The sequence below is a fragment of the Carex rostrata genome, chromosome 11 (genome assembly GCF_964058835.1).
Source record: "Carex rostrata chromosome 11, lpCarRost1.2, whole genome shotgun sequence".
Classification (NCBI taxonomy): Eukaryota; Viridiplantae; Streptophyta; class Magnoliopsida; order Poales; family Cyperaceae; genus Carex; species Carex rostrata.
The window spans coordinates 3,653,489-3,667,517 of NC_135928.1; the positions used below are offsets into that span (position 1 = coordinate 3,653,489).

Sequence of the window (14,029 nt, forward strand, 5' to 3'; positions counted from 1 at the left end):
TGAGGGGTCAACTTGTTAAATGGAGACACCTTTATCAATGGAGTATACAAATTATCATAGGAAATGAAAATTCAATTTCCTTTTGGTATGATTCTTGGGGAGAGAAACCGTTAAGAAGTTTGAAAGATGGTATGCCTCGACCTCGTCTGCAAAACATTTCATTGTCCGAGGGATGGCCAATTGTTCGGAACCTGGCACCGGAATTATTGGAGCTTGATATTCAAGTCCTTTTCAACAGCTCCCAGGAAGATGGAATAGTTTGGAGATGGAGTGCCAATGGTGTTTATTCAACTGCTTCTATTTATAGAATCATGCAAGTAGCGGGTCGGGTTAGATGGAGGTTCGAGTTCATTTGGAAAATGGCGGTACCACCAAAGGTTAAAGTTTTTACCTTCCTCCTTTTGGAAAGAAGAATTCTCACTCATGATGTCATGATTAGAAGAGGCATGCAGTGCGAAACCCAATGCGTTATGTGCGAGTACAACTAGAGACAGCAGTACACTTGTTTTACCAGTGCCGGTATGCAAAGCAAGTGTGGGAGAAGGTTGCAAAGCGGCTGGGCAGAAGGATCATGGTAAGGGGCATTTCTGTCCAACAAACATGGGACAAGTCGTGGGATAGGATCAGCCATGAAGGTTCAATGCCAAAGAAGAGATGGGCTGTCTTATTCATGTGCGTTTCGTGGCCTCTCTGGAAACAGAGAAACGATAAAAATTTTAGAGGCAAGTTCAAACCACCATTTTTGGTGGCTGACTCAATTTTAGAAGACTCTGCCATGTGGTTCAAGTATTGTAGTGGAGCGGGTAATAAGCAGGGAATTGGCTAGGACTAATTGTGAGATACGGGTAAACAGAAGGGTGTTATGAAACTTTTGTAGGTGGCGGTATATTTATGGATCTGGATGTAAACATTGGTAGCATCTACCAATTATTTCAAAAATAAAGTTAGGAATTAGGATTAACTCAGAACAGACTATTCGACAACAATAAAAGTGATCTCTCAAATCAATCAAAAAATGTAGAAACAAACAGTTATAGATATATTTCTTTTCTTCTTAGCGATTGGCTGTGAATCAATTTTTATGCATTTTAAATAACATTCTGATATTTCATTAAATGCCGTTAAATAGAGATTGTTGAAAATTTTCAAGTCATTTGATGCACAACTACATGTTTTCATTTATACGATGGGTATAGATTACATTTTAATTGTTGGAATTCAAATCATAAGTTATTTATTATGAATGTAAATACCATCAAGTTACTTAATTCTCAAAGAATCACTATCCAGTAATTAAATAAAAAATATGGCTAGAAAATTAACAATATTCCAAAAAAAATATAACCAGTGAAAAAAAATGAAATCAATACAGCTTTGAGGCTGAAAAGCAGTGTTCTAAATAGCGCGCTATAGTATTTTCGGACCTTGAACGCTACACTATAGGAGAAAGTGCGCTATTTCAGCTACGACCACTATAGCGGTCCGCTATCTGCGCAACACGCTATGCTACATAGGTTTTTATATAAATACCCAAACTGAAAATTAATTTTAAAGATCATTTCTTTCAATGTCCAGATTGGTTTTACTTTTAAATAGAAAAATATAGATAGTTTATTCCATGATGTCTATGTTTTTGTTAATAGAAAAAAAAATAGTTTATGTCATGATGCGTAGGTTATTTTGAATGAAAATTAATAAAATATTGATAGTTTATGATATTATTAGGGATATTTTGAATAACAATTTGGATTTTGTACTGGTTTAATATAAATATTATAATTCCTTAATCAATTTTGTGTTACTTAATACTCTATGAGACTTTTGTTAATGTTGATAATTAGTAAAAATATAAAATATATATTTTTAAACAAAAAACGCTATGTATGATAGTTTTCGCTATAGCTACGCTATTTGCAATAGTTTTTTTTTGAAGCCTTGCGGCTATGACGCGATAATTGCTATTTAAAACTTTGCTAAAAAGTTATTTGCTGAATTTTTACTAAAAGGGATGATATCCATTTACTTAAAAAAATTTGAATTTACATTTTACAGTTCTCTATGCAAAAAGTAGAGATGACAGTTGATTCGATTAGGCAGGGTTCTGATTTGCAATGTCAGGTTGGGGTCATCTGAGTTATTTTAAATTTGGATCGATTTGGATTCAGATCGTTTGGTTCAAACTTCAAACTACATGTCACCCCAAATTCCTATTATTTTTAAAATTTTCAGGTTGTTTGATTTCAAGTCCTCTCAACAGTATAGATTTAATTTGACAAAATCAAAATTATGCAATCAATTCAAATTTGATTAAATCTGACAGATCTTTCAAATCAGATCATAATTCTCAAATCCTGTATAAGCTCTAGCAGGAGAAACTATTTTTTTTTTCTCAAATTAATGCCTGATTTTTGTAAGAGTGTTGCCACTTTTTGTGGAGCTTCTTCAAACAAAATTAAATTTAATTGAATACCTGGAGTCAAATATGTGCAGTGAAATGAAAACTAAATTGTAAATTATCATGATTTGGACACAAAATCATGTTTGATTATAAAGTAAGAGTTGGAATAAATCTATTATTCTACAATAAGTTGGTAAAGACAAGAGCGTAGTCAGAATTTTTACCACGGATAAATAAACAAATTTACTAATACAAGTGGCGGGTTATGGACTGCGTGAATTAACCAATTAGGATTGTGGGTTGTCCAGGGATAAGCAAAAGTTCTCCAAAAGTAAACAACCCGATTTTATTTAGCAAATATATCTAGTTTTCAATGTAGCTCTGCTACTGTAAAATAGAAATAACGGAGTTATGACGGAATAACTCATTTTTTCCAGTAAATTAACTTACTTCATATTTACTCTCTATGTAAAATCCGTTATCATAAACAAAAAGTTCATTCTCCAATTTTTTTCATCTTCCGAATAGATTAATTTAAAGCCATAACTGAAATTATCAAACGAGAAATAAAACAAATAAAATAAGATAAAGTATTTTAATCTTCCTTGAATTTAAGTACCAATCAAATATGGTCATATAGCCACTTAGGATACAAATAGGCTGGACTCATAAGAAAATAAGGCCATAAAATCCTAAACAATCAAACGGTACAATTCACAAAATTAAATTGTAATGGGCAGAGAATATTTTTCCCCTTTGCCTCCTTAGATGTGATCAGAGAATGAGAATAGGAAGCATAATTAACATTTGTTCCCTTTCCCCACAAACAATTAGTCAAAAACACATGGCTTGAACTTTGCTTTTAAAGCATGAACTTTGCCCTGTAATAATTGTTAAAAAAAGAAAGGGCTCCAAGGGACATTGATTCATCACTAATCATAATCTCTGTCCCTCTCTAATAGATTTTACTTGGTAGGTTTGCATCTTTAGGTTTAGGTATTAATTTAAGTGCCTTGATGCTTATCATTATGTTAAAGGGTTTGGATCTTCTGTGGCATAGAATTGTGCAATCTACTGAGAAATGTATTTGAATTTTTGTTGTTACTCTGACAACTGTACATACTATTGAAGGAATATACCCCTTTATTTAATTCTAGTCCCAACAAAAGAGGGGAAATATTTAATGCAAAACTACTTTAATAGACATAGACTGATAGTATGTGATGTACACTAGTTGTTCTGACATCTTTTGTAATTCTTAAAAAATATGTTATGGTTTTCTACTGCACTTTAATATGACTAAGCAATAAAGTACGAATATTAATAAATATTTTCAACTAAAAAACTATGTAACAAAATTTATAATTACTATGCATCATTTAAGCTTGTGCTGTTCTGGAAGCACCTTTTTTCATATTACAAGTTAACAATACTTTTATCTGAATATTGTTCTCTAAGCAATAGGTTTCTTTATATTAGAACATGTCTATTGTAATTAGTATTAATTAAAAAAAAATCAAAATTGTACATAAAATGTATTATGACACATAAAATGCCACAAAATAAATATTGCAAAAGGCTAAAGTTGGAGATTGCATCTATCAAACCTACCTTATATTTTTGGTATTTATCCAGTTGTGTTCATGCCAATCCTTTTCATTAATTGTGGTCCCAAGAATAACCCAAGATTAGACTCATATCTCATTATACAAAAACAAAGACAAGATTTGGAATGGAATGAGATTGTTACTGGATTCTAATACTAAGCATTCTTTTGTCTTATGCTGCATGATTAGTCATAAATAACCTTGATTAGTATCTGATACTGCTAAATTTAATTTCAAGGTTACCACATTTATCATACACTGTTAACCTTAGCAAAATGTTGCTATCCATACTATTTATAAGTTTGGATGTAGCGAGAATAGTGTTGTTCCGATCCATTCAGACATACTCAAGAACAGGGAGAATAGCAATGTTCTCGCTATTCCTACAAAAAGTTGGAATAGCAAGCATACTCTCTCAAATGTTCAATCGTTGTTCTCACTATTCTAAATGTTCAATCCAAAGAACATTCCAAATAGCGCTATTCTTAATCTACTATTCTCAACAGTAGTTATTCTCTAGTGCATCCAAACGTACTAGGGACTTCAAACCACGTAGAACAATATCAATTGTATTTCCTGTTTCTTGTAAAAAATATTGCAGCTGCTCTCCATTAATACTATAAAATATTGATATTCTTTTCTTGGCTTCCTGTGAAATAAATGACTTAAAATTCATGGAGTTAATTAATTGCTTCGAGAAAGAAGAAGTAATACAGTTGGTTAGAAAAAAATCGTAGAATTATTATACCAAAATGTTGAGAATTTGATTTCCCATCACCACTATGAATTTAAAAAAAAATAATTGCTTTGACTTCTGCCTCTGACAGCTTGACGTGATCATAAAGATGGGTAAAATTATTGACATAGCTATAGGCTTTAGGTAGCACACCAATTATATATGCATATTTTTTTTATCTTGTTTCTATTAATTGTGTGCCACGTGAAGTTAAAATAGCACCGTTAATAGATTAAATCATATGTTGAATTATTTATTTATTAAATAGGTATGAAAATGTAGTGTGCAAACGGATCGGATACAGATCGGACAGTGGTAAAACCATATCCGTATCCGTTTTTATTTTCCGGATACGGATACAGATCGGATATTAGACGGATACGGATTGGATATTAACCGGATACGGATACGGATATCCGCTTTTTATAATAGTGAATAACATAATTTTTTCATAATTCATATTAAATTATATAATATATATCTACTATTCGGATACGGATAATTAAAATTCAAAACTATATTCGTATCCGCACGGATATTCAGATATCGGATATCCGTATTAAATTTTCGGATACGAAATTGGATACTGTCAGATAATATCCAACGCGTTTGCACCCCTATGAAAATGAGAGTTTTTTTTAACGGTAACTAGTATAATTTTTATTAACAAACTAAAAAGACATTTATGTATTTTTTTAATCAAGTGGTAAGGACTATAGTAAAATTTATAATCTGTTTATTAAAAAAGGACTGAATTTTTATCTATTTTTTTGCAAAGGTTTAAATAGCGTTTATCGCGTCATAGCAGACTGGTTAAAAAAACAACGCTATGCTCAAATAGCACCGCTATAGTGCGGAATAGCGCGCTATAGCGCTGATAGCGCCATAACTTTTATGATGTGAAAACGCTATAATGCGCTGTTTAGAACCTTAGATTTTTTTGTGAATAATAGTTGTAAACTTGTGCAAGGACATAAATTCTTAATTCACACGTGTGAGTACTATTTTGTCATGTTCCAAGAAAGAAACTACCAAAATTAAAAACTTTTTGTAACGATTCCGCATCAATGCGTCATGAGAGATTTGAATTACACGTGGTTTCAACTTCACAAGTATTTTCAAGTCAAATTTTTTGACAATGAAATTATTCAACAGTTTTTACAGTATCTTTGGAGAAGAGGAATTCAAATACACAACGGTGATACATCTTAACACTATGTATTTATAAGTTATTTTAAAATTCAAATAGTTGATTCGAATTATTAAACATGATGTCTATATTAAAATGTGTTTGGAGACCAAATTTTACATTCTTTAAAATTTGTGTACTATTTTATAATTTTTGAAAATTATTGTTTTCTAATTGTCAAGATTTGTTCGAAAACAACAATTTTGTACAACAATGGTCAAGAATTGTCCAAATTTTTCGATGCGCCAGCTAGAGATGTGCACCAAATTATTATTTTTATTTTCTATTTTTGGTGCGCATCCTGAGAGTGCGCGCTATTTTTTTTAGTTTAGTTATGTTTGAAATTTTTGGACTAATTTTTTTTTCTATTATATTCTATTATGTTATGTGATGTTTAGAAATATATGTACAAATCAAATTTGATGGTTAAATTGTAGAAAATAAAATGCACTTGTTTAACAAATAAAATTTTGTATTAAATTTGAACTAAAAATTACTACAACAAATTATACGCACAATCTGAGCAGCGTTTTGTACTGAGTTGGTGCGCAAATTAATACAAATTATATGCACAATCTGATCAATATTTTATACTACAAATTATATGCAGAACAAAATAGAACTAAAATATATATATATATTTGGTGCGCACCCTCAGGATGCGCACCAAAAAATAAAAACCAAAAAGATAATAATTTAGAGGGTGCGCACCAGAAACTAAAAAACCAAAAAAATAGTATTTTGGTGTGTATATTAGTTGGTGCATCAAAAAAATTGGTACGCTTCTTGAGGGTGTGTGGATGGTAAGAATTGAAATTTGGAGATATGGATGGTAGCTGTTTAATTTTGATTTATTGGATTGTAACTAAAAAAATCTCAGATAGATAACCTATTTGTCAAAATTTGTATAATTTGAGTTTCGTTTAATCATACATCAAGGGAAGACCATTAATTAAAATTAAAATTTCAAAAGTTTCAATGAATGGTAAAGTATGTCTTAAAACTTATTATTTTTTATAGGCAATATATATGATAGATAGTGCTTACATAATTGGGTTAATTCGAGTTAGGAGTGCTAAAAAAATATAGTAAGATTTTTTTTCAAAGATTTATCATGTAAAAGTGTCGATAACAAAAAAAATATATCATTTATTTATCGGTTTAGGTACCAAATACTTTACAGGATAATTAATGAGTCCAGCTAGTATAATATCGGTGTCATATGACACTAACTTCAAAATCAATTGAATAAACTTCAAACGATTAATCCAAACCGTTCAAATCGATTTACTTTATGAGTGATGCGTTTAGATACATTTTTTTTATATTTTCGAGTTATTTTAGAATCAGATCAAGCGTTATAAAAATGAATGTATTAAAATTAACTTAAAAATTCACACATTTGACCGCATAACTTGCTACTAAATAAATTCGAAAAATTATAAATTTTGTAAACACACAACTAATGAAGTACATCGGTTTGAACAATTTGGATTAACCGTTTGAAGTCGATTTGATAGGTTTTGGAGTTGGTGTTATATATGCTGAAATTACACTGATATTATACTAGTCAAACTCATAATTAATAATTATAAAATTATATGCAATAGTTTTCTATTCGTTTATATAACTAGATAATATTTATTGTGATGTTGAGATAAATTTATACAACATTTAATATATTTTCAAGTAATAATTTATATTATTTAAATAATAAATTAATTATAATTATTATATTTTTTATATTTTACGTGTGCAATTTAGACACTCTCTCTTATTTCCCGTTTTTCATATTATCATATTAAAAAAAAAATTGAAGTAACGAAGCTTCATTGATTCTTTTTACATTCGTTTTTCTCTTCCTTTTTCAAGTTTCAACTTTCAACTACTTTTGACGCATCACATGAAAATATGAAATCCCTTTTTGCGCTTTTTTACCTTCAAAATTCTAATTGAAATTGCTGTCACGTCAATGCATATATAGCCTCCACATGCATTTTTCCTTTGGTGTGACCACCTATGCTCTCATTGCCAAGGACGTCAATTAGGGGCCATACCTAATTCCTCTCCATTTCAAAATCACTGGACACATCCATTCCGTTCCAAATCCTCAGCATAATGTGCAGAGCTAAGTTGTTATCTGTAAAATTAATTTAGTAAATGGAACTCACAATTTTTTCATGTTTACAAATTCTAAAGTGATTGGAGGCAAAATATATATATACCTATTTATGAATTTATTTATGAATTTCTCCATTTGTATTAAAATTGGAGAGGTTGATTTGTTGATGGAAGGAGTGGGGCAGGGATTAGGTCAAGAGTTTCCCTCATGGTCACTATATTTGATTATTCTTTGCATGTGTGAGATTAATTTTTCCTTTTGTAACTGGATTTGATGAGGTTGCAAGGAGCTAGATCCCTCTCTACTAATCATAGATCATAGAATAATGAGGTGCCATATGGACTTTTATTATTTAGATAATTTTATCTGTTATCGCCTTATCGGATCGGGTACCGGCGGGTCGATTCGAACCGGCTTGGGTTTTTTTTTTTTTTTTTTTTTTGAGTGACTAAAAGGCTGACAGTGAGTCCTTTATTAAAATTATCTCAACACGTCATATTATTCTCTAAATGTATTAACATATTAGATTAATTCAAAATAGATATTCATTTATATACTTTTATATGTTCTGTATTTCAAGAACTAGTCTTTAATACAACATGTATAAAATTATTAAAATCAATGTTTTTTGTATCACGAGAGAGATTGCGAGTTTGAAATCTGAATGAATATTTTGTATGAATATTAGAAAATAAGAAATATTATTTTCTTTAAAAAAATAATTAGATGGTTATGCACGAATCTCTAAATACTAACTATTCGATCAGACAAACAGTTTTGCAAAGGAATTAAAATGCTTTAAATATCTTATCTAGACTTGCTTTGTTAACCTGCCATTTTTATTCACATAGATACAAACAAGTCGGATCATTGAATCGAATTGGTCAATAATTAATTACCACGCCTAGAGTTTGGCTATAGATATATATAATTGGCTATAGAGTTTGGTTTTCACAAAAAAATAATTGATGATAATATATATTAGTGTAGGCCTAGTATACTTTATAAACATCTCATATCAATTCTACTGCTTTCGGTAAGGACCAAAACTTGTGCATCATTTATTGCCATCATTACAAAAATGGGTTCAATCAACCTATTTCCCTAGCTAGGGGCCAAAAATTCAAAATTAAAAATAGAATTAAAGATTTGAATTTACTGTTTTTATTTGTAAGAAATTGAGAGAAAATTGATGAATTCAACAAATGGTTAAGACATAACCCTTTCTTCTTTTACAGTTGGCAAACTTGTTCTTATATAAATTAAACATTTGTGTGGAAACTCGGACTCAACTCAAGTTAGTTTCAACTCAAGCTGTTGGTGAGTTGAACTCAAGTTGACCCTCAACAAGATACGAGTTACGAACATTTTGTGTAGCTCTAACTAAGTCTAGGTCATATTCGATTTAGTAACAAAAGACAATATCATGAATAACGGGTTCAAAATCCAAAATAGGAATATTATTAAAATTGAAATTCATAACGTTAGATCATCATTTCTCTCGAAAAAAGAAAGAAAAAGAAATGCCTGGTGGTTTATATCGGTACTTGTAAAATGATATCTTAGCCCCTAAAGAGATGCACCGAGATGCTAATTCATTGCCTATATATATATAAATTTTGCTTTCTCCTTTTGAGTTCTAGCTCTCTTTCCTTTCGTTACCATCACATCAACCTTTCCTTAGGCGTGCCAAATTGAATAAAAAACTTTACTTATTTAGGTTTGTAGATCCAATTAATAGCCCATTAAGTCATTAACCACATCCTGCCATATCCAATCTTTGCTTGCTTGTAATATAAATTAGTCGTTAATTATTATCAGGATATCATCTCATTCACCATATGAGTCACAAAATATAGCAAGGCTTTTGAAATACCTAAATAAACTGGGTATATATGCAAAATATCATCTCCCCCCAAGGAGGTAACTATAATATCAGGACAGTTTGTATACTATGTTAATTAGTAAGTACAAAATGTTTAATTTGTTGCTGTAAGGTGAGACCCTCTAATACGCATCTATGAGACTATGACAACCAATGGACCTCCTTATAAACCTCCAAAAAAATGCAGTCCATGTCATCAAGCATCCATTTCTTGACTTCTTAATTCCTTCACTTGTCCTGAAAGGGAAGCGTATCCTCTGCAGAGTTTTTCCGTGCGGAGCTTTTAATTTAGTCTGTTCGTTTCGGATCGTACAGATCAGATCAGATCTTACCCGAATTGAAAAAAAATCTCAAAATTTGTGGAACTTTTAATCTGGTCCGTCCGATCCGAAACGAACGGACCAGATTAAAAATTCTGCACAGCTTTGCACGGAAAAACTCCGCAAAGGATACGCTTTCGTCCTGAAAGAGCATGCACCCGTCTAGTATGTACAGTAGAATGTACAAGTAAAACCATATTTCTATTTGACTTGATAGTTGTTGTTCTAAGAAAGCTTAGTTGATTCATATGATTCCAAATATACTCCAACAAAGTGCACTCATCATGATAAAAAGACTTGGTAATTAATGAAAAAATAAACTACTGACAGAATTAGCATATTCTGTCCAAAATACTAACGAAATGAGCATATTCCGTTAGTATTTTGAACGGAAAAATATAGAATGACTTGATTGAGACAAATGATAAAGTTAAGTAATTAAAAAGGACAAATAAAACTTAAATGACTTATTCGTAACAAATGACAAAGTTTAGTGACCTCTAGCAAAATTTACCCTTTTAATTAACTAAGTGGCATTCAAGACAATAGATAATTAATAGTTTCAGGTAAGACACATAATTGATAATTGACAACTAGAAGGCCCAATCCCCCCTCTCCTAATTAAGTTGACTTTAGTCAAAAGTTTATTTTTGCTAACTAATTACGTGAAAATTCTAATTTTGTTAGGCACTGACAAAGACCACAAGACATTGAGGTGTGACTGTTTGATTCCTCTAAAATTCACAAATTTGTATGTCTTTCTAAAAATGTATAATTCCCATTTGAAACCCATCTAAATTGCATCATGTCTGGTCCCCCCCGGTCTAAGTTGTGTTATGAATAATGTGTAAAATCTCTGCCCATTCATTGAACAACACCTCCATTTGATTAATTGACTGAATTATAATTGAATTGTACCTCAATACCCTACCCGAATTCTCAACACTTTCAATTTATATGGATTAATTATAGATTAATTAAGGGATTGCATTACAAAATCCAATTGTTTACTTGGGGGTAAAAAATTATGAACTACGTACCCAAGACCCAAGTACATCAAACAAAACACCAAATAATATATGGCCTTAAAAACAAATTCGAAGTTCGAACCAAATACTCTATGTCTACATTACAATATTACATTGGTCTTATCACAATTAAAAAAAGGCACCAAAAATTTGCGTGCCCCTTTGTGAGTTTTCCGCAAAGGGGTGCCCCTTTTCCCAAAGTGGTGCAGATTGAGAGGGACATCTAATACAATATTACAACTTGGGTCATAAAGTGGTCCTTCCAAATTTATTTATTTATTTTGAAGAGAGCTTGTAAACATGTACACCAGCCGGAAAGTTTACATGATTTCTCTCCAAGTCTGAAACATTTTTTTTTTTAGGTTGAGTCTTTAAAATTCTAATGTCACAGATATTTTCATTTGGTTTTTTCAGATTTCTTTTAAAATCAGATCACGATAAAAGAAGATCAAAAGTTTGCTCTTACCCATATTGGCAAGCAAATTGATTTAACAGAGAGCCATCGGAATTTTTATTCTTCTACCAATAAATTAAAATATGGAATAAAATATTTTTTAACAAGTCAAAAAACATATTTAATATTTAAATTTGTATAAGTTGAACTTGGTGTATAATGTGGTTTTCAATATGCATGAGATTAGTCACTGCATAACGCATAATATGTATGCGTATGTATATATGCGGATGTGCATTCTAATAAAAATTCAAAAGTTGGGAATTAAATATAGTTCTTTAAAAAAAATCGCCAAAAATAAAAATACAATACAATAATAATGTCATCTTAGCTCGATTTGTAAATTTATAGTCATATTTGAAAAATACAACATAATAATGTCATCTTAGCTGCAATACAATAATGGAAGCAGCTAACAGTCCTCCAACTCCAGTCCCTCAAAAATCCCCGGATATTTTCAATTAATTATGTAAACACCAATACTAAATCCTGTAAGCTAATTCAACAAATCCGATCAACATAAAAACGCGTGAAAACTGTTAAAAACGCGTGACAGCTGTTGGGGACCACCTTCTGTGAACGTACACATAGTATCCTGTAAACATACACATATTATCCTATAAACATACACATATTATCCTGTAAACATACATATTGTACTTGAAATTATGGCAGTTGTGGCAGTTGAAAGCGCGTCAGAACTAAGCTAAAAAGGGAAGGTTTTTATACACGGAAATTTTCGGAGGACTGTAGCCCGGAGTACGTTACCTTTTCTCTACAATAATAGAGTCATGAGATCATGCGATCCGATTAATCAAAACATGATCTCTATCTAATAATATAAAATTCAATTTCTTGTGTTTCAAATCAATATATATAGATGAAATTAATCAGATTAATCAAATTCTCTTGCATCTCCAAACTCCAATATCCGCTTTACTTCTTGTTTTGGTCTAACACCTTGAATTACTGTGTTTACTGGTAAAGTTACAGTGTACAATGTAGGAACACCCATGACAAAGCAATAATTCTCCTCAAAAAAGAAAATAAAATGACATAACAATAAGCCAATAAGAGATTCAAATATAGTGGCTAATCGTACATCTCGCTATGGCACATTATTGTTATATAATAATGACGTGTGTATTTTAGGAGTGGTCCAAACCAGTGGAAGCAAATCTGCTTGAGAAAAGGAGGATCCTCCTATTCTCCAATCCGAGCCGTTCAAAATTGATCAAACGGCTTCAATTATATTTTTGTTTTATATCAATATAATATATTAAAACGTATCATATTTAATTGAAACTGTTTGATCAATTTTGAACTGCTCGGATTGGAGAATAGGAGGATCCTCCTTTTCTCAAGAAAATGAGCATATTTCATTCCCAAGCTAGTGGAATGAAATCTTGAGAAAAGGAGGACCCTCCTATTTTTCAATCCGAACTGTTTAAAATCGATCAAATGACTTCAATTACATCTGATTTATTTGTCCTTTGAGATTCGTGCCATGTTAAAAAGAAATTGAAGCCGTTTGATCGATGTTGAACGGTTCATATTGGAGAATAGGAGGGTCCTCCTTTTCTCAAGAAAATGAGCAGATTGGCTTCCCAAACCAGTGTTGTATTGTAAATAACGCTCATGTAACAGAAGGTAATGTAATTCAAAGGCGGCTAAGCCACTCTCAACATTTTCAGTGTGTTTTATTAAGTATATAAAAATTGAATTGAAAACTTGTATTTATGTGTATTAGCCCCTTCTATAATAATACAAAAAATTTAGAGGACGTTAATGTAAGATGACATGTCTTTTTATTGGTCTAAATTTATAAAAAATTAATATGAATATGAATATATTTTTTATTTTGATAAATATGTTATTTTATTAGCGTTAGTTTTTTGTTGTGTTTATTTTTTATATGAAATTAAATAGTGAATATTTTGTGTTATATAAATTTTGATTTTTATTAAAAATATTTTTTAAATATAATGTTTATTCAGTTAGCCATCGCCCATCATTATACTCAAAGTTGAATTCCGCTCTGATAACGGTATGCCTTTGTCATATAGACATGGTACCGTTAAGTGATTAATCATAAATAATCGACTATAATTGAAAATAATCGGCCGATTAGTCGGAAAAATTGGTGACAGTTTAATCACTGCCAATAACTAATCGGCCGATTAATCGGTCAATATGCTCTTTTTTACAAACTGGTCCAAACAATCAAAATGAAATTTCAAAACAGTTTAAATGCATTTTAGAAAAGTTCAAATTAGTTGTTCAACGCTAA

At 30.9% G+C, this 14,029-nt stretch overlaps 1 protein-coding gene across 1 annotated transcript; it reads left to right on the forward strand.

Moving 5' to 3' along the window:
• Window positions 1–463: 463 nt before the first annotated feature.
• On the forward strand, window positions 464–826 carry LOC144561941 (uncharacterized). Its single transcript, XM_078311047.1, has one exon. The coding sequence runs from the start codon at window positions 464–466 to the stop codon at window positions 824–826; it is 363 nt and encodes a 120-aa protein (XP_078167173.1).
• Window positions 827–14,029: the final 13,203 nt, after the last annotated feature.